Source organism: Haemaphysalis longicornis, unplaced genomic scaffold (genome assembly GCF_048455015.1).
Source record: "Haemaphysalis longicornis isolate Haplotype H1 unplaced genomic scaffold, Haemaphysalis longicornis Haplotype H1 scaffold_1, whole genome shotgun sequence".
Classification (NCBI taxonomy): Eukaryota; Metazoa; Arthropoda; class Arachnida; order Ixodida; family Ixodidae; genus Haemaphysalis; species Haemaphysalis longicornis.
The window spans coordinates 255,020,351-255,047,854 of record NW_027526203.1 but is presented as its reverse complement, the minus strand read 5'-3'; the positions used below and the strand labels follow the sequence as shown (position 1 = coordinate 255,047,854).

At 44.8% G+C, this 27,504-nt stretch overlaps 1 protein-coding gene across 1 annotated transcript in view; it reads right to left on the bottom strand.

Moving 5' to 3' along the window:
* Positions 1-27,504, bottom strand: part of LOC144144453 (uncharacterized) — a 61,313-nt gene that overhangs the window by 21,289 nt on the left and 12,520 nt on the right. Inside the window, exons 7-17 of the mRNA XM_077675906.1 lie at positions 27,234-27,284; positions 25,761-25,858; positions 24,711-24,819; positions 23,991-24,070; positions 22,054-22,221; positions 16,524-16,705; positions 15,541-15,667; positions 10,652-10,794; positions 7,003-7,042; positions 2,655-2,732; positions 1,710-1,823 (exon numbers count right to left, since the gene is read on the bottom strand). Of these exons, the coding sequence (XP_077532032.1) occupies positions 1,710-1,823; positions 2,655-2,732; positions 7,003-7,042; positions 10,652-10,794; positions 15,541-15,667; positions 16,524-16,705; positions 22,054-22,221; positions 23,991-24,070; positions 24,711-24,819; positions 25,761-25,858; positions 27,234-27,284 (1,190 nt within the window). The remainder of the gene's footprint in view (positions 1-1,709; positions 1,824-2,654; positions 2,733-7,002; positions 7,043-10,651; positions 10,795-15,540; positions 15,668-16,523; positions 16,706-22,053; positions 22,222-23,990; positions 24,071-24,710; positions 24,820-25,760; positions 25,859-27,233; positions 27,285-27,504) is intronic.

Genomic DNA, 27,504 nt, shown 5'->3' with positions numbered 1-27,504 from the left:
GTTAAGCATCCCTAACGTTAAGCTTGACATGCCAAGCAACATCAAAATCATACAGCGAGCTGCAAGTTCCTGTGACTTCGTTAGACTTTAAAGTGCAACGTTTGAGTTGACATTAGGCTGTCTATATCCGTATTCCCTATCCCCCAGCAACTTCTGGCTAGGTATGCTAGAAGCTGGTATGACTGGGTATCTTGTGGCAAGAATAACCAATAGGCAGCAACCCTAGGTTCTTACCTCACGCCACTGTCGACAACAGGCCCCCCCCCTTTTTTTGTAAATTTTACGTGCAAATAGCACTGTTTCACTTCAGCTGACATACACAACACACATTCGTTTTGCACAAGGTTTATGTGTAATGGGTGCTTTTTTGCATACTGCAGGGTCGTAAAGAAAAGCCAATCCAAGAGTGCGTGGCATGCAGTGAAGCTTGAAAAGTCAGCACGTTGCGGCAGAGCCAACCTGTATACCTTTATCATTTCCCAATTTGTGAATATTAAAAAAAACTTAATGTAGCTTGAATGTAGCTTCTGCTGCAAAACAAATATCAAGTATTATTTACAAAGTGTTCCAATTTATGAATATTTGCAACACCTTTAGGACTTAAAGCCATGTATTTCACACACTGGTCTGCAGACCCAAAGGGCTCCATGAAGGCATCCAAGGTTCATGAAGCCCTCACACCATCAAACCCTATGGCAATTTAAAGAGATCACTCCACTTCAAACCTGACCTTTTTGTATAACACAAGCTTTTACTGGCTTTTCCAAGCAACAATCAAGATGTGTAAAAATGCCAACCTAAAACGCCTGCACACATGTGTTCATGCATGCGCGCACATGCCCACGCACAGAATTCAAGTGGATCGAGTAGTGCAAACGTGGCACTGGCCCAAAGAGCATGCATTAACCCACTGCTGCAGGCAAAGAAAGTTCGCCTGCCTGTCAACATTCATGCTGCACAGCAAACGAGCAGTGCAATAAATTGTTCAAATGAAATGGCAGCGCTTTTGTAGTCTATTACACATACTCCCGAGAAAAAACCACACACAACCTATGGGAAAGCAACATCAAGGGGTGGGTCCCCATAGCCATGCTTCGAGACTGATGGTTTCTAGGAGCCAACACGGTCAAAGACCCCCGATTTACATCATGCAGACCCCCGATTTAGATCTGCGGGGCTACTTTTTCGGAAGTTTTCTTCCCGCCCCCCTTTGTCCAGCATGCCCACCAGTGCAAAGTGGTTAACGGCCAGAGTGCCCTTCCTGAAAAGTTGTTTGCACAGATCACCTATTCTTTTCCTTCACACAAAAGCAAGACAGAGATATTGGCTCAGTTTGTTCATTGTGAATTAATATGCTACATTGCAATCAAGTTAATTCTAATAACCATATATAATCCCAATGCAGAGTTAATTTCCAATAAAACAAGGGCATCTTGTCATAGAAAAAAAATGCATAGCTGTCAAATTAGTCGGTAGCTAAAGAAAAATGGGAAGACCAAATGCAACCCATAAGTTAAGTTTCAGTGCAGATTAGTAGGCAGGAGTTTTGCATTTAATGCTTATGGCAGTGGTGCAAAAGATTGGTCACGGGTAGCTACAGCAGGCTGATAATGATTGCTCTTCTTTTTCCAATTAAAAAGAGCGGACTGCATTCAGGCATATCTACTCCAGTGCAACAACCGGAAAAGGTGCTTGTTTAGGACACTCACAGGAGGTTGCCATCATTGGGCCCTTTCAGGAGGCTCGCATTGGGTCCCTTGGGGCAGATTCGGCTGGAAGGCTGCGTCATCTGGTCCTCATGGGTGCTGGTACCTTTGGAGAACCTGCACAGAGCCATTCGTCACGTGACAAGGACTTCAGGGATAGGCACTGTTTGACAACCAACTTAGCCTGCCTCAAAGTAGACGCATGGCGATGATTCCGGCAAAAATATTTGTTGCTGAGCAGGCTACAAAGCACAGCCAATCATGGCGGCACTCAGCACTAAAAAGGAAAAATATCTGTGCGGAGAAGAATAAAAATACTCGTCTATTCATCTCTACAGCACCTTTCATACAAAGGCTGAAATCTACACAACTTTAGAAAATAAATCAACATCCTCACAGTTTGACAGTCTTCAACACATGCAAATAAGACTTGCAGAAAGATTCTGGGGTAACAAAAACAGAGATTTTCATTGAAACCTCTTGTGTCTGGAAACTGCAGTCCAAGGCATTACCATGAAAAGGACATATCAGCCATTCAGAAGTACGCACTTGCAGCACAATGGACCACTGGCAAATGGCTAGTTTTCCATTGAAAAACAGTGATGCCATAAATACTACATGTGCTTGTGAAATCTTGTGGACCATGATTCTTTGCAAACCAAGGTATTCTGGTGGCAGCTAATGCGGCAAAATACATATACAGATCACCACTGTCGTCGAGGTTGGATTACCCAGAGCCACCATTTTTGCTACTGAAGCCAGAATTACCTCTGCCATGTCAGTTTTTGCCCACTGACACGGCAATTAAAGCAAAAGTAGACTGATCTCTCACAAGTCTTGCGGTTACTTATGTAAAAATAAACATTACACGTGACAGACTTGTATAATGTAAGGACATGGAGGCTCACTTAGCGACACGTGGCCAAAGGTTGAAATAGGACAACTCACTTGAACAACTTTCGAAGAAACTTGGGCCTAAATGCTCGTTCAGTTATGGACTTTGGAGGTGGGGATGTGGCTTTGTCGCTGCAACGAAAGTGCACAAAACGGGCTCCTCATAAGCACACATGCACCATTTTTGTAGTCCACTTGCATGTTCCAATGAGCACAGTTCTTTTCACACCAAGTGCTATCAATTTTGACATCCATTACAACTGCAAAATGGCCCCACTAAATGTGCTTTGCCAACCACCAAATTTCGCCCATAATACAGAAATGATGAAGTCAGGAAAGCAGACGCCGAGCTCACAACCATACATGCAAATAACAACCCTGAGCTCTGGCCTTCACATTCCATTGAATGTTTGACTGATCGATTGTATGGTTGAACGTGCCGACGCAACGCAGGCGATGAGGCGTGCCGTAGTGGAGGGCTCCGGATTGATTTTGACCACCTGGGGATCCTTTGAACACACACCCCTAGCAAAATTTCCACAGAGATTTGTATTAGTCCAATAGAAATAATGTATTGGTTCTATAGGTCAGGCTATTTGTCCTATTTGAGTATCTATAGGACCAATACAAAATCTATTGGTCTGATAGAGTCACATGTATTGGTCCAATAGACCAATTGGTATTGGTTGTATTAGTCTAATAGACCAATAGCTATTGGTTGTATCAGCCTAATAGACCAATAGAGGATATCGGTTGGTCAAATACATTGTCCGGTGTGATCAGTTCACGCTCACTGATAAAAAGTAGAGTTGTTAGCTTTTTGAGCACAACTAAGTTTTGTTGTCAATTGGAGTTGTGATTAGAAGCTTCATTTACAGTGTTAGGTTCAATATTTGCGTATTTTTAAGGCTTATTGAAAAATCAATCGTTTTCTCGAAAATTTAAAACTATACGTGTAAAGCAATGTTTCCCTGGCCGCGGTGTCTAAGGCGGTGTGCTGCTGAGCCCAAGGACGGGGATGCGATCTTGGCCGCAGCGGCTGCTGTCCAGATGGAGGTGAAAGGTAAAACCGCCCGTGTGTCGATCTCGTGGTTGCGGCGCACGTTAAACACCCCCGGTGGTCAAGATTAATTCGCAGCCCTCCACTACGGCGCCCTCATAGCCGAGTAAAGCATGCAAGCAATGTTTCTACTCGAAGACATTCAATTCACGTTACCTGCAAGCATTTTGCATTCCACGCCTAAAAAATAATGTTCGTGTAGCTCTAAAAATTCACCGGTAGCAATGAGTTGCAGCCGCTGACGCATGGTGGATGCCTGCAATGCTTGCGACAAGCAAAAATGCTGTGCATCTGATTCTTTGCTCAAGCCCGTTCTACATGGTGCGATTTTCCCTGCGAATTCGCAGATGCGGCGCCGCTTGTGCGGCAAAACGACCTTTTTTCGTTGCTGCGGCGAAGTGCCAAATGTTGGGAACGATCGAGCATCCCCGGCGAACGCCGCTCGTGCGGCGTGGAGGCGGTAGAGGGGCTAGAACTTGCGGCCAATAGGAACACAGCTAGGTGAACGTCACAGCCACGTCACGGCATCACCATTTGCACGCTTAGCCACCAGATGGCATTGCTTGCATACGCACGGCGTAAGCGCGGGCGCATCAACACATATGCACGCGTGTTCACAACACGATGTCAAGCGCCGTTTTCAATGAATGTTTAATCGATGGCCACGCATGTCGTGGACATCACAGCAGTTTGGAAGAAGTGCATAATAACCGAAGAAGTCCCGTCCGAGGTACACCAAAATGTGCTTGGCACGCACAACAAGCGAATCCAGGGTTGCTTGCTGTGTTTGTCTTCTCTGCTATGTGTGCATATATTGAAAAATAATTGGCAATCGTTAAATGAAACCGCTAATAAACTCATATTTACTGCAAAACAACCTGAAACAACTCCCCCGAAAGTACAATAAAACTTATTTTTTAACGTGCACAACAAGCTTTGCTCGCGGCAGACCTAATTCGGTCTGCAAACAATGTGTTTCTGAAGTGCGAAAATCGCGCCGTTCGCATGCCATGTAGACGACATTTTCAGGCATTGCGAACTTCGCAAGTGCGAATGTTCGTTCCACCAAATTCGCTGGCGAAAAACGCACCATGTAGAACGGGCTTCACAGCAGTTGTATATTTTTTCGCAAGCAACAGCTCTCACCTCCATAACCATAGCCTCTATTTTTTAAAATCTCACTGTGCCGAGGAGCGGCCATATTTGGTTTGGGTGCCCATTCTTACAGTAAGTGTCATACTTCAATTATCTGCAGAAAATAAACCCTACAAAATCAAAATTAAGAGCAAAATAATTAAGCCCACATTATACATTTGTATCATAATTTTAAAGTGAAGTATCTTAATTAAAACTAATCCAAAATGCTTGTCTGACAAGATGCACCTAGCGGTGGTTTCATATGCTGGACAGCAAAATGGCTTCCTTCATGTCCGGTGCTTTGGCATGATCCACGGCACGGTCATTCATCTCAGCAAGCAGCCACCATTTACCGTGTTTGTGAAGTTCAGTGCCGCACATTATTTATTACTTTTGAAGTTAGGGGGACATCATCTGTGGAGCACTAGAACTTAAAAACACCTTTGACGCCGCTCGCATTCAAGAATTCTTGTCTTCACACACAACGAGGTGACGAGCGTGCACGCATTGATTGATTGTAGCGTTTAACGCGCCGACGCAACGCAGGCGATGAGGCGCGCCGTAGTGGAGGGCTCCGGATTAATTTTGACCACCTGGGGATCTTTATCGTGCGCCGAAATCTCGCACACACGGGCGTTTTTGCTTTTCGCCTCCATCAGAAAAGCGGCCGCCGCAGCCGGGAATCGAACCCGCGACCTCGTGCTCAGCAGCGCAACGCCTTAGCCACTGAGCCACCGCGGCGGGTGTGCACACATTACGCTGATCAGAATTTTGCATTGGAAGGTATGTATACATTTTTTTTCACTATAACGCTGTAGAATTTTTTTTCTTTCTGATAAATTTTTTTATAAAAATATCAGAGCAAGTCAACAAGCAGCACTTTCATTTGTTGCAAAAGCGACTATCAATGCAACCACATGTGAACTGAGTGCAGGACTTTGCGTTCCTATAACGACTGTGTACATAGCGTTCCGTACAGATGAAACAAAGTGCTGTGGGTAATGTTTCATCCAGATGGAATCAAAACGGAATGCCTAGCTTTCTGAGCATTCCATTCACTGCAGCATACTCATGCACTGTAGTTCATTGGGGTCTAGTGGCGTGCTGCCAAAGAGTCTGGTTTGTTCTGCCTGGACGGAATGCTTGATGCACTTGTAAATATGTACAATGGTTGCACAAGTTTCTAATTATTGTCATACTGTTTTTGCAGGTCTTACAGTTCTGAATCAAGGAATGCACCGGGAATTCGACAGCCTGTGGGACATAGTTGTGCAATAAAGCTGCAGTCAACCAGCATTCACCGCTTTGTGGTATTTTAAAGATGGTGGGACCACATTGTGCATAGAAACTTGCTGAAGCAAGTTTAATGTGGCCAAATGAATGCAATGGGCTAAAGGCCTTGGCATCCATTTGGTCATATTGCAATTGGCGCTCCAATAGGCTCATGATACCAATACACCTATAGGACTAAGCCAATATACCAATACACCTATAGGTACCAATACACCTATAGGACTAGGCCAGTATACCAATACACCTATCGACTGATACACCAATAGCTATTGGTGTCAATAACTCAATAAGCTATAGGTTTTGTCTATTGGTAATTTTTGCTAAGGGCTGCAGTTACAGCAGAAGACAAGCTTAAATTTCTTACATTGATAAATCTTTTGGGGCATGGCAAAAATAGAGCAGAGCAGCTGAGAAAACCTATCACCACAACATTATCTGAACAATAAATTTTCTTGTGAGATCAACCTTTGCAACGTAGCCACTCAGAAAACAAAGCAGCTGAGAACAAATCAATTGGTTTCTAGTACCCTTTCAGTACTTACAAAGCGACAACAAAAAAAGGAATGGAGGAAGCAAATTTGCTTCCTCCATCCCTTTTTTTGTTGTTTGCCTTAAGGCAAGCTATGATGACTAAATGAAATGTTGAGACTCTCAAAATATAATTGATGTGGCAGAAATTGTGTGCCAGTGTAAATTTGAGAGAAAAAAACAAAGCCACAACATTCTGTTCCCATTCTTATTTTCCGTAGGTTCTAAACACTACAAACCCATATGGGCTGCACTGTAAAACCTCCTTTTCTGAATTAAGGCAACATTCACTGAATATGCTCATTTTGAGATGTCCCAAAATTGTGTTATAAGTATGCTAAAGTAATCACTGTATATTGCCAATATGAATAAAAGTAGGGTTACCTGACTGTAATAAGTTGGGTTTCTTCTTTGGAGGAACCCTCTGAAAAAGCAAAACAATCACTACTGTGAGCTCTTTCACCCATATAAGCTCTGCATGCAAGGTTCTCTGTGCAGTCAAGTTTCACAGCATGTTTTTTTTGTATTAAATAGCTAGCTTTTTGACAAAAAGAAAATATCCAGAACAGTACGTGCTGGCGCAGGTACCCTGGAGGACACAAACTTGCTCTACACGTAATTCCATCTCAGCGAATACCGAATAGTAACTTTTGAATGGAATATTGAATCAAATTAGGGAAAAAAGTTGAATATCGAATCGAATATCAAATATTAAATTTTTTTGTCGCTTGCCTAGATTTTTCACGGGTTTTCTTGCAAAAATAGAAGCTGTTTCACGTGTTTGGGAGTCGTGATGTTTTTACAACCCAAAAAACACACTTTTCAACTCTCGCTTGCAGCAGTCCAGGTTAGGGTGCGGAACAGCAGCTTGCATTCGTCGGCGAACCACTACTAGGCAGTACTTCCAAGAATATGGAGCGGGTACGATGCGCACTGAAGAACGACTGGCACTAGAGTTGCTGCACTGCAATCAGAGGCACGACTAGACAGCGCTGTGCAACTCTGAAGCGAGCACTTTGCAAGCAGGTACATTATGACGTGAAAACACAGCGGAACCACAATCACGGACCACAATGAGACACTTCTTAAGAAGCAAATGGCGAGCGTAAATGATATGTTGAGAAGGAACACTCGCAGTGCAGTGGCCGCACACAAGCCTGTGCTACGAGAGGTAATGCCAGCCTGCTATGGTACCACGATCAGGGAACCCACTGAGACACTCCTTCAAAAGCCCATGGCGAACATAAAGGATAAGCAACTGAGGGATGGCTTGCATTGGTTCAACAAAGAGGCAGTAAAGGTAGTAAAACTATCGTGCCAATTCATAATTCATCCCCTGTGGTCTGGAATGTAAACAAACAAACAAACAAACAAAAAACGCAAAAAGCATACACCAGCTGCCTGCAAAAAAGCCAGGACATCTTGTGGTTTTAAATTAATGAAGGCATTGTCAAGAACACAACAAAAGTGGAGGCAAAGTTGGTACAGCTGATTGCTCTAGTGGAAGCTGCTCTAACATGTACACATCCCATCGCAGAATTAACCAGAGTCGGCGGCATGGTCAAAGGTGATCTCATCGACACAATAGCAAATTACTTGATACTGAACGATAAAATTCACAGCCTCTACAAGGTGCCCTCGTCGAAAGTGCGATTTGGATGAAGCTTGCCGCGTAGGTGGAAAATGAGCAGACAGTGTAGCAGCAGTGTGTAACCGTGCGCCAACACCTCTTGCTTTTGCAGAGCTCAAAACGTCTGGAAAATCTACTCAACTGTTCAAATAGTACATATTCGATTCGCGAATCAAACTATTCATGAAGGTACTATTTGATTCGTATTCAAATATTTGCGTATTTGCACACCCCTACACTGATACTTCTGCACCTAACATCAAGCATACAAAAATACTGTTCCATAAGTCAGTTATAACATTACAATTCATAAATCCTGAAGTGCACAGCTTCAAGCAGACCACAGCCTGGTCCTTTAAAACTTCATCCAAAAAAATTCTGCTACATGCTAACCTTCGTGATATGACAGGTAACCAAATTAAAAGGAACTATAAATTTGAATGTTGATATAATTCACATGCAATACGAGGACACACCAGCCTCATTTCTGATAAATATGCACAGCACAAGCAGCCAAAATAACCAAATCTTTAATTTGCTCCAAGATTAATAAAGCTTCTCAGTTTATTTTTTTCGCAAAGTCGTCTTTTTTCTTTTTTTGGAGATAAATTTTATCTACAAATTCAAAAACTGTTCAAAATTTTCCAGATACAAAACATATAATCTAGACTCCCTCCCTCCCCTCCCCAAATTTTTGTGTCATTAGGCCTTGAGCTAAAGAAAGAGCCATGTTTCAAAAGCCTGAATCAACCAAACATTTTTATTACATAGGCATTTTCCCAACTCAAAAGAAACTTGATTGCTGGTTACAACCTTGCCTAGATATGGGCACAAAAGAAAAAGAAAAAGAAAACAGGAAAATGCAACCCAGAAAACTTGCAACGAACTTTCCTGAATGTAGAGTAGTACCGCATTTGCATGATCGTAACACGCACTTTTTTTCACTAAAAGCTGCTTTCAAGTTTGGGTGTGCTTTACTACGGTGCTCAAAAGTGAAACCGTCTCCAAATCAGTTAGCAGCCTCACCACAGACACCAGCTCTTCCAAAATACAATTTCACTCAATCCATAACATTTTGCAACATCACGCAAGTGAAATTTTGCATGCAGGCCATACCTTAGCTAGGTGTTGCCTATGTTGCTGCTGCTGCTGCTATTACCACCCAATTTCACACTATGGCTCCAAAGGGGTTATGCTAAGAAGCGTTATTTTAGGCGCAAGGTTATTTTGTCTGCCAAGAGCAAGAACTGAGCAGCATCACGCACACTGGGTGTCCAGAGACACGTGCACGATTGGTGTAAAGAAATATTTTCATGAAAGACTTTGAGGAAAGAATTCCCCGGTCCCAAGCATGGACATTTTTCAGAACTTGAGGACTCCATGGCGGAATTCGTAAAGGAGCAACGAATGAACCAACGGCCCATCACATCTGGAACTATGAAGGTCAAGGCGCTTCAAATAGTGAACGCCTTCAACATTCCACACTCCAGTTTTAAGCAAACAGGTGTGCGCATTAATTAAAATGTCTTCTGCCAGCAGGGATCTCCCCGTGGTGGGTGGCTGTGGAAATGCCGCTCACTGCTCCACTTCACCACCCATCACTCTGATTCACCGCCCACTGCTTTCAGTACACCACTTACTGCTCCGACTGACCCATTTAAAATGCGCACCTGGGGAACTAAAAATGGTCCCTGTGTGAGAGCAACACCAGCGGTAGCAGGCCGCACCTCCTGCCACCTTGTTAAGTGAAAAGGAGTCCGAACAAGTGTCTTTGAAATCTCAAACACTGCAAGCTGCATGCAAATCGAATTTCCGCTTTTCACCATGCCACAGCGCCACAATACCCGGTATTTTACTAGGGTTGTTCAATTTTTCTAATGACAATTTCAATTTCTCGAATTTAACATTTGGCCCCCTTCATTCTTAAAATGCCCACCCCTCAAACATTTCTGTCTGCCAGGTACATGCTGTTGTCTTTCACATGTACTTGCTAGTATCGGTGTAAAAGTTTTTTCGAATTTTCTTGTAGTAAACTTACCAGCATGTTACAATAGGGGTCATGTTCGAATCGTGCAAATACGGTATTTCCCTTAAAGCATAAATCTGGGTGACATAGTGCACATTCATCGCTTCACAGCACAACAAGACAAAGGGTGAAAGGAGGTGTCGGAAAGTGCTCGAATTCAAAGTTTTCGAGATAGATTCCAACTGGCAGAATTTCCATTACAATTCACACAACAGAGTGATGCCATCTGAGCTTTTTTTCAAGTGCTTAGCCCCGTGTTGTACGAGCGACCTGACTGTAGCTATTCATGAGCCAATGGTGCAAGCCACCCGCCAGAAGTGAAGGGGGGGGGGGAAGGGGGGGGGGGAAGGGGGGCAGGCAGAGTGGCCCCTGCCAACCTTTGGTGGACGGTGCAGACTTGGTGAGGAGGGCGAGGCCGTCAGTCTGGGCTGGGGAGGCGTGGCGGCTTCGGGGCGGGACGGGAGGGGTGCTCTTCACCAGCACCCCTGGCTGGATGGCCTCGGACCCAAGCAGGGGACGGCTGCAACAACGGCAGTGACAACCCGCTGGGATACTTTCCACAAGGCGCAGACAACTTGGCAGACACTGCCCCCTCCTATTCAGTGAGTTTACCAAATCAAAATATGCCTTTTCCCTCTAGCCCATCCTGCGCGAAACTCTGTAAGCCAGACACGCGCTTTGGCAAGATGAACATAACATGTCTACCAGCAGCTTTCGGTTACCTGAAAAATTCCTTTATTGCAAAACACAAAGTCCAAAACGAGTCTTCAATGCTGCCTGGGAGCACGCTATAAACAAATGTGTTTAACAGACTGCCAACTCTCAAAATAGCCATAATGGATGCTGTCTGCACTTTCAACAATGGAAGCACTATGTTGACAATGCCTCAGAATCATTAGGTCTTTCACTGGGGCACTGCACAATGCAGCAGTTGAGGGAGACTGACAGGTGTTAAATCTAATTTGCTGAGAAAGCAGTGCGGCGAATCATGAGCGAGGCTCAGGGAGCAAGGCAAACAGCACGCAAGTCAAAAATTGATCATGGAGACGACCACATAGATAAGTCAGTGTGGTTGTACTGAAGAGAAAGTTTGTGAGAGACTGTTTTTATTTTCTGCTCAGTTATCTCAAAGCATTGATTTCTGCAACCCCATTATTCAAAAAATGACTAACACTGGAAGGACAACTGCTGTAGCGCAACTGTTAAAATTTAATGACATGGACCATGTGCAACAAGACATAACTGCTAATAATGCTGAAAAAATTAAATAATTTAATTAAAAAATCAAAAATTGACTCATGTTTAACACTTCAAATCTAGTTATTATGAGCGAAAGCAAAAACTATGCACAAAGTGTCTCAAAAAAGTTTGCTTTTGCTTGAGATTTCACACCCTGCCATCTAGCTATATCTACTACATGATTGGACTCATCCCTTCGCTAGAGCTTAATTAAGACAGCCTAGTGGGAATGCCATCGATGGTGAGACTGAGGAACCCAGTGCAGGCAGCCTGCAAAGCAGCGGTTTCGGGAGTGTGCATCATGCGAACATGTGCCCTCTAGTTTTCCTTCCTGTAAACTCCATCAGCCCAGTGTTTTTATTTATCAGTCCTTCGGTAAACCCTTGCCTAGTCACATAGTGCACTGAACAGCATGCAAAGATGGCCTAGCCGCTACTGGGTGATAAGGCACACGCGAAGCAGCCGTTTCACCCTCACCTAGTTGCCTGGTACCGCAGCAGCAAAGCTCAGAGCAAGTGTTAATTAGTTCCCTGAACATTAGTAATCTATGCAAACTTTTTTAGACAAGATTATCCTGCATAAAAATGTCAGTGTCCTTCAGAGCATCACGCTGCATTAGTAGCATAGAATTTCCAAGGAACTAACAACAAGAAAAAAAAAAAAAACCTCAAGCTAATAAGAACCCGTAAAAAAAAAAAAAAAAATGGCAGTGAAAGGTTAAGCAAAATAGGATAACGATAAACTTTCTGAAGTTTGTACTTTTGTAGAATCGCAATAATAATGGTAATAAAAACCATAATAGTACTGTCAAACTCCTCGATAATGAAATCCCACGACAGCGAAATACTTTCGGACCTCTAACGAATGTCCATAGAAGCCCCAGTATTTCATATCTCTCAGCAATGAAATGCTTTTGTACAGCTATTCCATATTAAAGAAACTTGCCACAAGTCCGGTCGGCATGTTATATACCCATTTGAGGCTAACAGTGTCCAAAAAGTGCTGAAATGAATTTTTTGCAGACTCAAATTGCGTATACTTCTGCCATAGTGCGCTTGCATGGCTGTCGCCATATTAGTTTACAAAAAAGACCGTGGACGAGGCGGCTGTGGAGGCAGCCTCAGAGCGACACCACCAGGGGGCAACACAATTTATCCTTCGTTGCTCTGAATTGCCAGGTCATGGATGGTCAGGGTGGTGACTCACACCACGACTTGGGCTAGGCTGACTGGCTACTGCTGAATGGCATGTATGCATGCATTGTGCGTGTGGCAATCAGCACATTTGGTCTGATAATAAGATGGCTTCACCAGCTTGAAAGCGGAAGTTTTTATCACTAAAAGATAAAACAGCCATCATTTCCCATGTCAGTGGCCGAAGTGGAGGAAGGAAGTATAGTGTTGATGAGTTTGGAACTGAGTGCACCTCACTCTACCATTTTGCCGCTCGCTGTGTCAAGTATACATGTGCTAGTGGTTAGTAGGTGCGGTAGACTGTCGCGTTCACCCGCATGCATGCGTCTTTTGACTACAGTTGCACGCAAAGCAAAACATTTCAATGAAATCGAAACTGAAACACAGCCTACCGCCTGGGATGTCGCACCATATCTGATGATGTGTGCATGGTGTGGTTTGTGCCAAAGTTCCCGCATACATTTATTTTACATTTGCACGTCCCTGCTGCCTCTGTGTTTGTTTCAGAAAGTTCCACCAATTCAGTTTCACCATGCATTCACGGTTTCAGATGTCACAAAGTGTAATGCACGATAGTGGATGGGGCGTTGACACCTGTTTTTACGCTTTTGGCATTTTCTGTGTCAATAAGCAACTGCTGCCACTGCGAGTGGTATATTGGTGTTCACAACGCTTTAAGCTACCAATATAGGCAAACTTGCTTTTACAGTTTAGTGCCTCTTTAAGGCCACACGTGCACAAAACAAAACAGTGACGGCTGTGGCCTTCCCAGATTTTGACAAAGCGGTGCTCACTTGGTTTTGAGAACAGCATTAGAACAATGAGGCGCCACTGTCTGGTAAAGTTTCTCAACAGAAGAAGCTGGACTTCACTTGAATGCTGTTTTTGTATGGACTTCACTTGTATGCTTGTACGCATTTTCTCCTTGGCCGCGGGCCAAGGAGAAAAATGCGCAGAGAACGCAAACCCGCAGGATGTTTTCAATGCATTAGACACGATTTGGTCGTTCTTAGGTACACACGACGGTAATTTTCCCATTACCCCTATGTAAAAATAAGCCATATATAATGATTATCCGATATATTTATGGCCGCCCAGAAGGTGTTTACCACAAAAATGTGTCTGAAATTTTGATAAAAAATGGAACAATTTGAAGAGAATAACACAAAAACTTGTCACAAGTTCCACAAATGAACTGGCGTGAAAAAATCCACGCGGGGGCATCATGCAGCCTTAAGATTCAAGCACTATCATCATCTTAATCGCAAAGACAGCGCCGACTAGGTGTGATGACGCAAGGCGATAATCTCTTGGGGAAAGCAGCAAATTCATCTGGATTTCCAGCAGAGTTCCAAGGTTAGAAGCCTCGCGGAAAAATATGAACTATCGCCGTCGACGATTTCAAGGATCATCAAAGGTGGAGATTTCTGCAAGAATGCTGGCACCAGAGGCCACGACGACCAGCGAAATAGGGTTAGAGATCTCCTGTACGGTGACATTGAAGACGCTTTACTAGTGGTTCTAGACCGCTCGCAACTGGGGCATTTGACCACCCTGGCTCCCATGTCTTCACAAAATGCCCTGCAGACCATCCAGTCACTGTTCGGCTTCGTGCACCTGAAAGGACTGCCGCATGTGTGCAGGCAAAAACTCGAAGCGATGCACACAGCAACCGTCAGGCTTGAGCTGCTGCTCAAGCAGATGCAAATTTGAGACTTTTTTTAATTTTAAGCATAGCTAAATAATTTTCTGCTTATTAATGTACACTGTAGTAAAGTGTTCTTTACCATGGCTCGCACTGTTCGACCCAATTCACCTGACCCGGTGAGTAACTAAGAACTTGCTTGGGGAAGTACGTATGTTCTTTTTCTTGCCTGTCCAGATATAACGATAATCGGTTATAATGAATAACGTTATATGTAGACTGCACTGTACGCCTCGACTAATATTTAGTCCTCAAAGTTCAGAGACAGAAGTTGCCTCCGAACCCTCAGCTATGTTAAAAGCGACAAGTTTACTTATGTTTGTTGTTGTATTTGCGCTACGTTATAGAAAAGTTTTGACAAAGTACAGTAATCCCTTGTTAACTCGAAGTTTTAAAATCAGCTGAAAATTTTGAGCTAAGCGGAGTTTCGAGTTAAGGGGGGCAAATAAATGGCGCCTATGGGAGGCACGGCAAAAAAAGTATTTCGAGATATCAGAGTTCAAGTAAGCGAGGGATTACTGTATGTAGCTAGGGTTAACTTTTTTTTTTTTTTTTTTTTTTACACATACCACTGATGCACATCTCCGAGGTATTGGCGATCACAGGGTAACACTTTCATTCCAAAACGTTCCCTTCACTTCGAGTATTTAAACAATCATTTCTTTGTACCACCTCTGAAAGCAAAAATCACTATTCGTACATAGTTAATAATAAGCTAAAAAATTCAACCACAGTGACATCAAAACGGCTCTTCTCCATACACAGTTCCAACGAAAATGGGTCATGAACATGAACATGGCCGAAAGTATCTGGCAGTTATAGCGCTTACCCTGGTCTTCAAATTAAGGGGTTCCCTGGCCTTCCCACAAAGCAACTGCACATTCATACTTTGTTAGCACAATGCACCCCATTACAGCAAATAAAGTTTGTCACCAGTGCACATCACGTTTTGTCTCAGTACAGACATCAGCGTCGCCAGTCCACGCAGACTGGTCACGCTGATGTTTTAAAAGATGCCCGTGTAGGTAAATTCACCTGATTTCAAAGTAACCAAGTCACTGTTAAAACCAAAACAGACCACGGCAACCCAGGTTGAGAGAAGTGAGGTGCCTGCCCCCCTGAGACGTACCTGTCCTGTGGGGTCATGGCCCGGAGGAACTGCTTGGCCCGGTCCTCATTGAACTGGCTGCTCTCCAAGGCGATGTTGAGCAACGTTTGGGACACCGCGGGGAACTGCTCGTGCAGGTGCGACACCACTGTGGGCGCCAAAGAATTAGGGGAGAAGGAAAGCAAACAAAATATTGCAGAAGCTCCCCAGCGAGTGGGAATGGTCGAAGAGTGCGCGTAAGCATTCTTTTCAGGAGCTCACCTCCCCACACGTGCGTGCCACACAAAGCAGAAAAGAAAACAAAAAAAATGTCACTCTGTTACTGTTTTGCCTCGACTTGGCACAATAGCACATTAGTACAAATCAATGCTAGGCCTCCCAGATTGGCTTAGGGAAAGACATCTCAGCTACGATTCAAGAGGTGGAAATTGTATAATAAAAGTTCACCGTCTGGCTTTGTGTCAGAGTACCCTTGCTACCATGGTCTTTACCAAACGGCTGAAGGATGCAGAGTCAGCTATAATGACTAGAAAGGGCACACAACTCTACTTCTTTTTTTTGTCGCAGCAAAACAATATCCAGAGTCTTTCTTTCCTATCACTACAATACACCAATTTCACAATGATTTTCCCCGTGCTCCCGCGGCCACAAAGCCTGTTGAGAGTAGCACCTTTTCGCGAACACTGGGAGCAACCATGGTTTACAGCAACGATATCCCCGGCATGTTGTAACAGTCGGGGTAGTTACTCTGCAGTGGGCAACACAATGCTGTGACCTGCCCAAGCCAAGCAAAAGAACAATGAAAACAGCCAGCATCATGGCCCTGTGCAAACCTAGGCCAGGTCAGTTTGCGCAATGTTGTTTGGCAATGTTGTGATATGGACATGCCGTCATGACCAGGTTTTGCACAGAGATGAAGAAATACTGGCAGCAAAATTATGTTAGGGCCCCTCACTGTAACAGCCCCCATCAAGGTCAGCAAGTAGCTGGCATGGAAGACTCACATTTCTGGCGGTCTGCCTTGGTGGGCGGCACCACCTGAGAAGGCCTGCGGACCTCAATGACGGGCCGTTTGGGAGGCGGTGTTGTCTGCTTGGCGGGCCTGCCTTTGGGCAGTGGTGCGTCGCGCTTCTTGTACCCTAGGTCCCCCAACCGCGTCATGGCCTCTTGGGCGTTGTTATCACAGCTGCAACAACCACAGGGCAGGCAACAGTCAACGACAGCCACAGCTGCTTTAGTCGACACCCATTGCTGTTTAAATTTGAACCCCTCAATCGGTAGGTGTGGATTAAAACTGTAAATTGCACTGACACATTGACACACTCCCACAGTAAGACTGCCAGAGATGGTGCAAAAAATGCTCAAAGTAAAACTGGCCAAAACGAAAGTCCAGACAAAATGAGACCACTGCCAAGGAATACACTACGACTGACAGGCCAAAGTTTAAAAACTTCCTTCTTACGACTTAACGAGGTGATCTGTGCACATGCCAACTAGCTTGCTTAACTGGCTTTTCTATAGAATTACACAGTATTTTGTTATTTTGTCTTCACCTCCTGTACACACATGCGCAAAAATATAATGCAACACACAAAGACGCATTGCATTACTTTTGCTAGCATCGAGGTCTCCTACCAGATATTTTAGTTAACAACAAATGATGTGAGACATTTTTTTATACGACACGCTGCAAATGGTTTACATTCCACTGGACCTTTTTCGTGCAAGCCATCTCAACAGGAGTATGCAGCAATTATTGGTGGCCGCAGTGAATATAAGGCAAGTCCTCTACAATACAAGGGCTGGTAAGGACAACACAGACAAAAGTGCACAAGAATAGAAAGTAGGGCGAGGTGGCGAAACAACGCAGTGTAACAAATACACAACAGGGAGGAACCAAACAAGATGCGCGCTACCAGCTGAAATTTACTGAAGAGAGCAAACAGTTTTACACAAACAATTCATCAAGACTGCACATGCATACACATTATCTCCTAAATTTCACAAAATTTGTCTCAGAAAACATTGAAAAGGGCACTCGTGCCTACAACTACTAACAATCAAGAAAAGTAAACTCTTCTTTGAGCAAACACACACAGAAGCCTGACTGATGCAGTCGTCCCCAATCCTGCTTATGTTTAGTGATAAGCTTGTTCATGCTTGGAGATGAGTGCATCATGCATGCTTCTGAGTGTGTGTTTACTCGAAAAAGGGTTTACTTTTCTTGATCGTTAGTACAGTAATCTCTCGTTACCTCAAACTAGGATATCTCGAAATACAGTTTTGAACTTTTTCTTGCCGTGCATGTACAATCCCATTAGTAACATGTATTTGCCCCCTTCTACCTTGAAACGTTTTTTTCAGGGGACCACGGATATCTCGAAATGTTGGCAGAGAGGACGCAAGGCAAAGTCTGTCACAGGCAGCTGATGAGGTCTCTGTTTGAACACTTTGCTCCCACTATGTGCTGAATGCAGTCGTGAATGGCAATTTTCGTGGAGTACGCGCTGTACGAGGCCCAGGTCCCCGTTACCGGAATGCTGTCTGACGCTAACATCATTGGGATAGCGGTGGACGACGCAGCTGATTATGCAGACGACAAGGAGCCTCGAGAAGTGCTCGTAATGGCTGAAACAACAAAGATGCCGTGCCTGCTTTGCAACAAGGTAGAATGTAGGGGTGGCAACCAACAATTCATGCAATGCATTGGGCAGCTCGAGAACGCTTTTGTGGGACCAGATTCGAACGCAAAGCAGGCATTTATCACACAGTTCTTTCTTCTATAATAATAACAATTCGTTTTTCCTGCGAACTTCTTTTGCCTTTATCACGAAAGCTCCCCTGTGCAGTGGAGCTTTTGATACAAGCACTAGCTCTTATTTTAGTGACCTGGCCTCAAATTTTCAGCATTTCACTCCACTCGAAACTCCGCCTATCTCAAAATTTTCAGCGGATTTTACAACTTCGAGTTAACGAGGGATTACTGTAGTTGTAGGCACAAGTGCCCTTTTCAATGCTTTGCGAGACCAATTTTGTGGCATTTAGGTGATAACACAGTTGAAACCCGATTTTATGAATTTCCCGATTTAACAAACAAATTTAGATTCCTCCCGCAGTTGCCCATAGGTTTAATGCTTTTACGAACTCGAAATAACGAAACAAACTTCATCGCCAAACCCGATTTAACGAAGCAATCCGGGAAAAATATGCATAGAAAAGACGTTTTTTCCACGTTTATGGCATCTAGAATGTCAGACAGTGTGCTGTCAGCGTAGGAGTGGTAGCACACTGCCTCCACACTTCCAATGGAGCTTCCACACTTCTACTCCTGAGGCTGCGTCGGGCTCCACAAGCCCGCAGTACGAGCAAGAAGGGGCATCGCCCAGTTAAAAAGAGCTTAGTCAGCACGGCAAGGTGGCCTCAGATCAGAACTTCGACGAATTGGTGAACGCCGACGCAGACACGGACACAACAGAAGTTCTCGGCGACGAGGAGATAGTGCAGTTTGTTTCCTGCACACAAAAGGAATCTGAAGATGCAATCGATCCGGACACTGTCGAAGCTCTTGTGCCCACACTAAGCCAGGTGATGGACCCCGTCGACCTCCTGACGTGGCTTACTGGGGCACACAAGGGTGCCGAGGACGCTTTGATTTCACTGGCCAGCTACAAGAAGTGTGTGCTCCCGCTGTTCACGAAGCGAGCCGACGAAATTCACCAGCTTTTTCACCTGGCAATAAATTTGTGCCGCTCTTTCGATTTGACGAAGTTCCCGATTTAACGAAATAATTCGCGGGTCCCATTGACTTCGTTAAATCAAGGTTCAACTGTATGTATGCATGTGTAGTCTCGATGAATGTTTTGTATAAAAGTGTTGGTTCTCTTCAATAAATTTCAGTTGATAGTCAGCGCTCGTTCTGTTTGGTTCCTTCCTCTTCTGTATTTGTTACACTGCGCTGTTTCGCCACCATGGAAGACAAAAGTGACTGGGTTAGATGGAAGCTGGGTTCCACACTACTGGCTGAGCCACACACACGGAGAGGATGAAAAGAGCAAACACAGAGTGCATTGGAGAATGAACGAAGGTGGCACCATGAGAAGGAAAGCAAAGGAGGAGGGTAACGAATAAGAAAACATGGTTTTGCATGAGCAGAGATGAAAGATTTGAAAGATTGAGCTGCGTAACAAAAAGGATGTACCGTATTTATTCCAATATTAGGCGAGGTTTTTTTCCAAAATGTGCGGTCTCGAAGCTCAGTATCCCAATATGCCGATTCTGGTGTGACAGTTTTGGTTTCCACCTTCCAACCATTTCCAAGTATTCAAAAGAGCCCGACGACACTGTTGGAAATGTAACAAAGAGATTTCAGAATAAAACGCATAAAATTTTACACGAACACAAGTTGCAGACAGTAATTACCGAGTTTCGGCAACTGCAAGGGTATTGAATAGTTCGCGATACAGCAGAGGCCATGGCAGCAGACGCCTTCGACCATGTCAACGAGCTGAACCAGCAGTAGCCGTTCCAAGCCAGTAGTAGCCGCAAAGCTTGTAAACAAGTCGGGACGCCATTTTGCATTTTTAGTTAGAGCTCTCGGAGTCCCTGCTGCAAGATTTTCTTTCTCTGTGCTTGTTTCATGCGACCAGCGCAATGGCGAGTCGTCGTTGCCACTACGATGCAGCCTTCAAGAGGAAAGTCATAGCAGAGGCGGAAGCCACTGGAAACTGCGCGGCGGGTCGAAAGTTTGACGTTCCCGAGAACAACGTGCGTCGTTGGCGCAAACAGAAGACATCGCGCTTATCATGCGCCGCGCCGAGGAAGGCTTTCCGTGGCCCACGAAAGGGAGCGTTTCCTGAAGTAGAAAAAGTGCTGACGGACTTCGTCAAAGAGAGAAGAGGCCGCGGTTTGGCAGATGCTAGCGACATCGTGCAGATGAAGGCGCGCGAAATCGCGAGAGAGCATGGCATTCCCGCTCTCAAGTTCAAAGCCAGCCGGGGCTGGGTGCAGAAGTACATGAAGAGGGCCGGGCTTTCGTTGCGAAGGCGGACCACCGTGATGCAGAAGTTGCCAGGAGACTATGGAGAAAAACTAATTTCCTTTCAAAGATATGTTATCGGCCTATGACGCGACCACGACTTCCTACTTCGGCAGATTGGCAATGCCAACGAAACTCCGATTTTTTTTGACATGCCGTCGGCCCAGACCATTCACCAAAAAGGTCATCGCCAAGTCAGCCTGCGCACTACAGGCAACGAGAAGGCTCGGATAACCGTGATGTTAGCCTGCACCGCCGATGGGCGGAAGTTGCCTCCCTTCATCATCCTGAACAGAAAGAATGCCAAAGAACGAGGTGTTCCCGCAGAACGTCCACATTCGTTGCCAGGAGAAAGGGTGGATGACGGAAGAGCTTTTTCTTGACTGGATAAAGTCGGTGTGGTGCCGGAGACCAGGGGCACTTCTCGCCCGGAGGTCAATGCTGGTGCTCGATGCCTTCCGCGGGCACCTCAAGGAAGGTGTGAAGAAGAAGCTCATGGACAACCAGACGGAGCTGGTCGTCATTCCGGGGGGCATGACGAGTCAACTACAGCCGCTTGACGTTTGCCTTAACAAGCCCTTTAAGGCACACGTCAGACGGCTGTACAACGAATGGATGGCGTCTGACACTGTGGCCCTGACGCCGTCGGGACGTCTGAAGCGGGCGTCCCCGTCTATGCTCGCCCAGTGGGTGGTCGACGCTTGGGCAGTGATCCCCGAAGCCATGGTTGCGGCATCGTTCCGCAAGTGCTGCATTTCAAATGCTCTTGATGGTGCCGAGGATGATGACCTCTTTGAGTGCGCAAGTGACAAGGAAGATTCGGATACCACCACCTCTGAAAACAGTTTCTAAGTTGCACTTTCGTCTCGCTTCGAATAAATCCCGTTGTGTGCAGATAGTTCATGATTACTTGGTGTCTGCTTTGCTGAAAGGTAAGGAATTTAGTTGCCTTTTTTCTTTTGTTTTTTCGCCTTATATTAGTGTGCAAACTTTTTTCTTTTTCTTGGGTCCTTCAACTCCCCCCTCGCCTTATAATCGTGACCGCCTTATATTCGAATAAATACGGTATACCTCCTGATGCATCCATACAGTCACGTGAGACAACAGCCATGCAAGCCATTAAAGCACGTGCAAGCCATTCAAAACTGGTCCCAGTTTTATGTAAGAATACATCTCTCTATATATGTTTCTACATAAGTAGAATACAAACGGGCTAGTTAGTACATTACAAAAAAAAAAACTGCACATAAAACGAGGACACAAGAGAAGACGACTAGTCACACAGGGCGCATGTCTGCACGTTGAGAATACACCAGGAAGAAAACCCTCCACTGCGATGCAGCAGGCACAGAAATACCTTACCCTCGTGGCACCAAGGTCTGCAGGATTGGGCACATTATACTAGGCCCCCCCCTCCCCCCCTGAAAAATGTGTGTCAGTACGTGCTTTGGCCACTGTTGTCGGTAGGAGTGCGTGCAGAAGAGAAGGCCACTACCCACTTGTACAGCATGTTGAAGAGCATGGCTTCATCTGCTTCGGGGAAGAGCAGCTTGAGATAGCGCAGCTTCATCTTGGGCGAGCTGGGTGCCGGGCTCTGGTGACGGATGATGTAGTTGTTGGGCCCAGACACCAGCATCCGGATCACTTCGTGCTCCTGGTTGTTGTGCCTGCGCACACCAGCACGGCTCACAATAAATGCAAACTGGCACTGCCGATGAAGTGAACCAGTGGGAGCAAACAAACAGGAGGGTGCGAAGGGTGCAGCTGAGAATAATTCTGATTTTTCTGAATGACGAGCACTGGGAATGCTCTCCTTGGCAATCCAATGGTAATTCGAAACTGGCATGTGAGCAATATTCTCTACTGGGCTGTAGAAACAAGGAACACCATACAAAGGCAGGCAAAACTTCTGCTTAGTTCTGCTTAGACACTGCTACTGTAGCCTGCTTGGCAAGGGACAACCATTCTGCGTCCTACATGATTATGATGTAGTACAGCGGTGCAACAGAAATTTTACAATTTCCTGCAAGAAAGCTGCATCTGAGCTGTGCTGCAAACTGTTGTGGAGAGCTATAGATTAATTTAGACTAACTGGTGTTCTTTGATGAGCGAGAAAATCATGCCTACCCAAGAGCTTCTGCCTTTCACATTCATCAAAAGAAAAACAAAAAACATTCTTTCAGGCAACAAAAGTGGTGCACTATGAACCACTTATAACAATTCAAGGGACAATAGATATCAGGTACGATGAACAAATGCTGATGCCCTGCTTCCATTCTTCAGTACAGTGACAGAAGCATGCACGACCGATCAAACACTTGTCCCAGCTTTCTTGTTTTGCCCCCCCACCCCTAATTTTACCTGTAAGCAAGTACAGTGACAATTTTGTATGCTTGCTTGCAATGCAATTTATTGCAAGAACTAGGAAAGCCTGAGCAGATGCAACAAACAAAACTTGCCAAAGAAACACATCCATCTTCATGCAAAATACACCTAATGAATAATTTTGAAGAAAATGCAGAAAATCCTGAGTTGGAATTGTGAAAGAATGCATTAAAATTCTTTCCAGGGGCTCATTCCTGCAGATACACATCTATGTATACTTGTTTCGGAGGGCCTAAGGGCCTTTTATTAAATATGTCATGCATTACAGGCAGATACCCAGATTTCTAGGGAAGTAGCCTAAGAATGTTAACACATTACAATGGTTAATGAAACACAATGGCTGACCAACTATGGGCGGACTGGGTCCATGCAGAAATGTATAGCAATGTTCTGGCTTGGTACCCATTCTCTGCCGGGTTTCTTAGCTAGGCACAGGATGGGTGCATGCGAACAATGGGAAAGCAATAATTAATCACAGCATCTAGCCCGTAAAAACAATGCTACCAATGGTTTTACAGCCTTGCAATGCCCAATAGAGAAAAAAGTCTAAATTTGCCTTCGACAGTGCTGGACGTAGTCATGTTCCAGTGTGTCGTCATGGTGCTGGTAGAGCACAGCTTAATTCAAAGGCTGTGCAAACGGGCATTTGTGTCTACGCTCCACACATTGACTCTCCCGCACGCGTTTATGAAACAGTTTTGTTCCGTACATGGTTTCGTTCCTGAAGACACATGTGCATTAGAAAGTGCGGGGAGCTATCTGCTTCCAGAAACGGTGGCGCATACCCTACATTAGACCTACGCAGCCATTTGCACCTGCCAAATATAGTGAAAGTAAGGTAAAACTAACAGGGACCAGGTTCACAAAGTATTTTGGTTACATCTCAGGAAATTCTGCACGCAGTAGACTCTAAGGTGCATCACACCTGCTTGGTGAATCCCGCCTCCTATTTTTGATTCCAGGTGCGTTGGTTGTACAACAGTAGGTTGCAATAGCCCATGTAAGTAAGTCTGTTACTAACGGTCAGTAGAAACAGAGAGAGGAAGCTTACTTGTAGAGGAGCCCCCTTATCTGCTCCTGATCAATCGTAGGGAAAAAGCCATGGAGTTTTGACACGAGGGTCTCGTCAACCTGTTAACCAAAGGCAAAAACTATTTAATATGTTGCCCGTTTATCGAAAATGTGGCCACTCTAATGCCTGAAGCTAGCCTAGCAAAAGTTCACTGAGCTTTAAACTAAGGAAACTGAAGTTTTTCAGTTCGGTGCAGCATAATGACCAAAGAAAGGATTTTGCAAGAATTCCTCCCTTCTATTAGTTCAAAGTGCCGCCCAAGGCCGAGATCTGATAAGCTTGTGCTTGTCAAAGCTCTGTTTTGGAGGGCCTCGAAACCGAAGGAGGGAGGGAACCTCTGCAGAACCGTCATCCCAGGACACTGTGCCATAAATTCAGAGTTCAAGAGTTTGATCCCCAGTTGCAGCAGCTTCGTTCCAATATATGTGAAATAAGAAAAACAGCAGCTTCCCAGATCCTTACCATATATCATTTATAGTTGCCTTGAGATACCGAGTGAATTTATTAGGGTTAACTATTAACATTATCAGTGAAGTGGCAAACACTGAAACTAGAATACACTGAAATTTCCCCATGCAATTGCTTCACTGTCACCCATTACGGCATAACAGCACAGCTGTGACATCTGACATCTGACATCTGGCTACTGCGTGGCTGTGTCAAACAAGATTGGCGTATGTCAAGAGAGCAGCAGAGAACCTTGAGTAGTTTTGGAGGCAAGTGCTCGTGGGCATTGGGGTGCGTCTGGGCACGTGGGTGGCCTTCAGCCAGAAGAGCGCTCACCACCACATTGTCCCTATTGTGGTACCTGGTGATGAGAGGGGAGAGGGAGGGAGAGAAGGCTCAGGAAAGCGGCCAAGCTCACAGCTGGTTGTGCCAATGCTGCACCATTACAGCTGGCAGTCAATGAACGCAAACGAGTGAACCACCTTCTCTGCAATCATAATCTCCAAAAAGGTGGAACCAAATATTCCCAAAGTAAGCGACAAGGGCACGTGGGGTTAACCCACCGTGCTTTAGCTTCTCCATGTCTGAAAGACGCAACTGAAGGCCACTAGGCGTTGTCTTGCCCCCTACTCAAGTTGGGCATGTTCCACGTTTCGCGCGGTTCCCACTTATCAGCATGTACTGCCCCTAATTTTAACACGAGTATACGTACTAGCTACTACTAATTGCAGGACAAATATATTTTGGCTATACACACATCCCAGAATGTTTGTTAAATTCCCTACTCTTTCCTGCTTCAACACACTAAAACCAAGCATTTCTCTGGACACGATGCACTGACTGTATGACTATTCAGCACATACTTGTTGCCCGCATTTTTGACTTGCCATCCTTTTTCTTAGCCTTGTTTTACAATGAATAAAAAGCTTTTAAGAAAATAGAATCGTTCGAGAGTTCAGCGTGAATTATTTTTATGGATCCTAAGGGGCTGCTGTAGTACTAGTCTGATCCCTGATCTACAACACATCAATCATCAATCAATCAATCTACAACACATCATGTGTTGTAGATCAATCCTGATCTACAACACATAGGCAGCTTTAGCCATAAGCCACAGAACATTAAAATTTCAATGTTCTGTGGCTTGCAAGCTCTCTGATTGCTGCTAGGTGCGTGCACATTATCAACCAAAAGTGCACCTTTTACATCCTGCTCACTCGGCAGAAGAGACCTGACGTGGCTCAGATGAATGCCACATCAGGTCATCTGCCACGTAACATGCCCAAAAAATGACCAACTTACTGCTTCAATAGAGTAAAGATGTGGCCTTCTTCTACCGTGGGAAATTGAAGACAAAGTTTCATCAGGAGCTGCTCATCAACCGGAACCGTCGCGTCTGGCTGAAACCAAAAACAATACTATGCACAAAATGGTAAAGTGTTCCTGAATTGCTAACAACAACCAGACTGAAAAAACAATAGAAAAAATCAATGTCATACACAACAGAATTCTGTCCTATGAATAGAGAGAGCTAGGACAAAATGCAATGCGCCAGAGAGTTGTGGCAAATTCGAAATGCATATTGCATCACCACAAAGCCTGGAAGTATTAAGAAGTACTAGGTAAAGTGCACCTTGCAACATAAAAATGTGGCTGCTGCAGATTGGACTGCAAAGATACTGAAGTGCATCATGCGCCAGGTGGACAGTGGGATCGTGCAGCGTGGCCGAGTATTAACGTTTTTTTTTTTTTTTTTTAATTGCAGTAGTCTTGCGGGCAAACTGTTCCGGAATTTCTGAGCATGCAGGCGGTGGTGTGACAGCATCTGTGTATAATTAAAGCAATGTGCACTAGTGGTGCATTACCGAGAGAAGTGACGTGGAGGTAGAACGAAGAACACGTAGAACAGAGCTAGAACACCGGACACACACAATCCAAGTTATAAGAAAGTCCAAGAGTCCTGTGCTCCGAGCTTTATTCTTTTCTTCCCGCCTCCCTCCTTTTTATTCTTGTCTCTGTGCAGTAAGTCGCTTTTATAGCATACACATTCACACTGAGCTAGAACGATGTGTACTGCTGCACTTGGCGTGACAGACAACATGCGAACATGTGCCAGTGTGTGCTGCACAAGGGAGGACAGTGGTTTGTGTAGGATTGTGTCTGTTCACGTGAGTCTGTCTTTGCCATTCCTGCCCACGCTATCATTTTTGTGTGCTTTTAATTACCCTCGGTGCCTGCAAAACCTGCTATCCTCTTGCCACAAGCTCATTGTAGCAAAACTTTTCATTGCTCACCTCACCGAAACGCACATTTTGGCGGGGAAATCTCAATAAAAAGTTGAACTCAATCATTCATGACAACGTGTGCAACTCAGCGTCATGTGCACATTCACCAAATATTGAACAAAAAACAGAAATAAAACTAGGGCAACTGGAACCAGCAACGGAATGCAAGCAGGTGTGGGGGTGCTGATTGTTGCAGCAATGGCGAGACCCTTCTCCTCCATTTGGATACCTAATGGTCATTGGCGCCGCTATCCAACCTGTGTGTGCTCTGTCATGCACTTGCACGCTACAGGTCATATTGAGTGCAATAGTATTGTGCTACCAGACACACATGCCACGACACTATTCAACGAACAGGGCTGTGCAGCGGTAAATAAAATCAAACATCATAAAGACAAGCAGCATGTGCTCAACATTGCACCAGGCCCAACAGAAATAATATGAGAGAGCAACCAAAAAAAGAAAGAACAGCCGCAAAGAAGCGTGTCACCTTGAAACGATATGGTGTTCGGGGACTCCCAAAGTAAGGTGAATAGGTGCCCTAAAACAAAGTTAAAAAGGGGGGAAAAGACATAGGAGCATGTAAATGCCTTCACATTTGTCCAGTTTGCTTAACACTTGCCCAATGGTGGAAAAGATTGCGTGCACACCTGCATCGTGCTTAAAGTGTTGCTTACCCCTCAAGTGTCACTGTTTTCTGATGCATGTCACACTTAGCTCTGGGGCATTCAACCAGCTGCAATGGCAAACATACCCTTAAG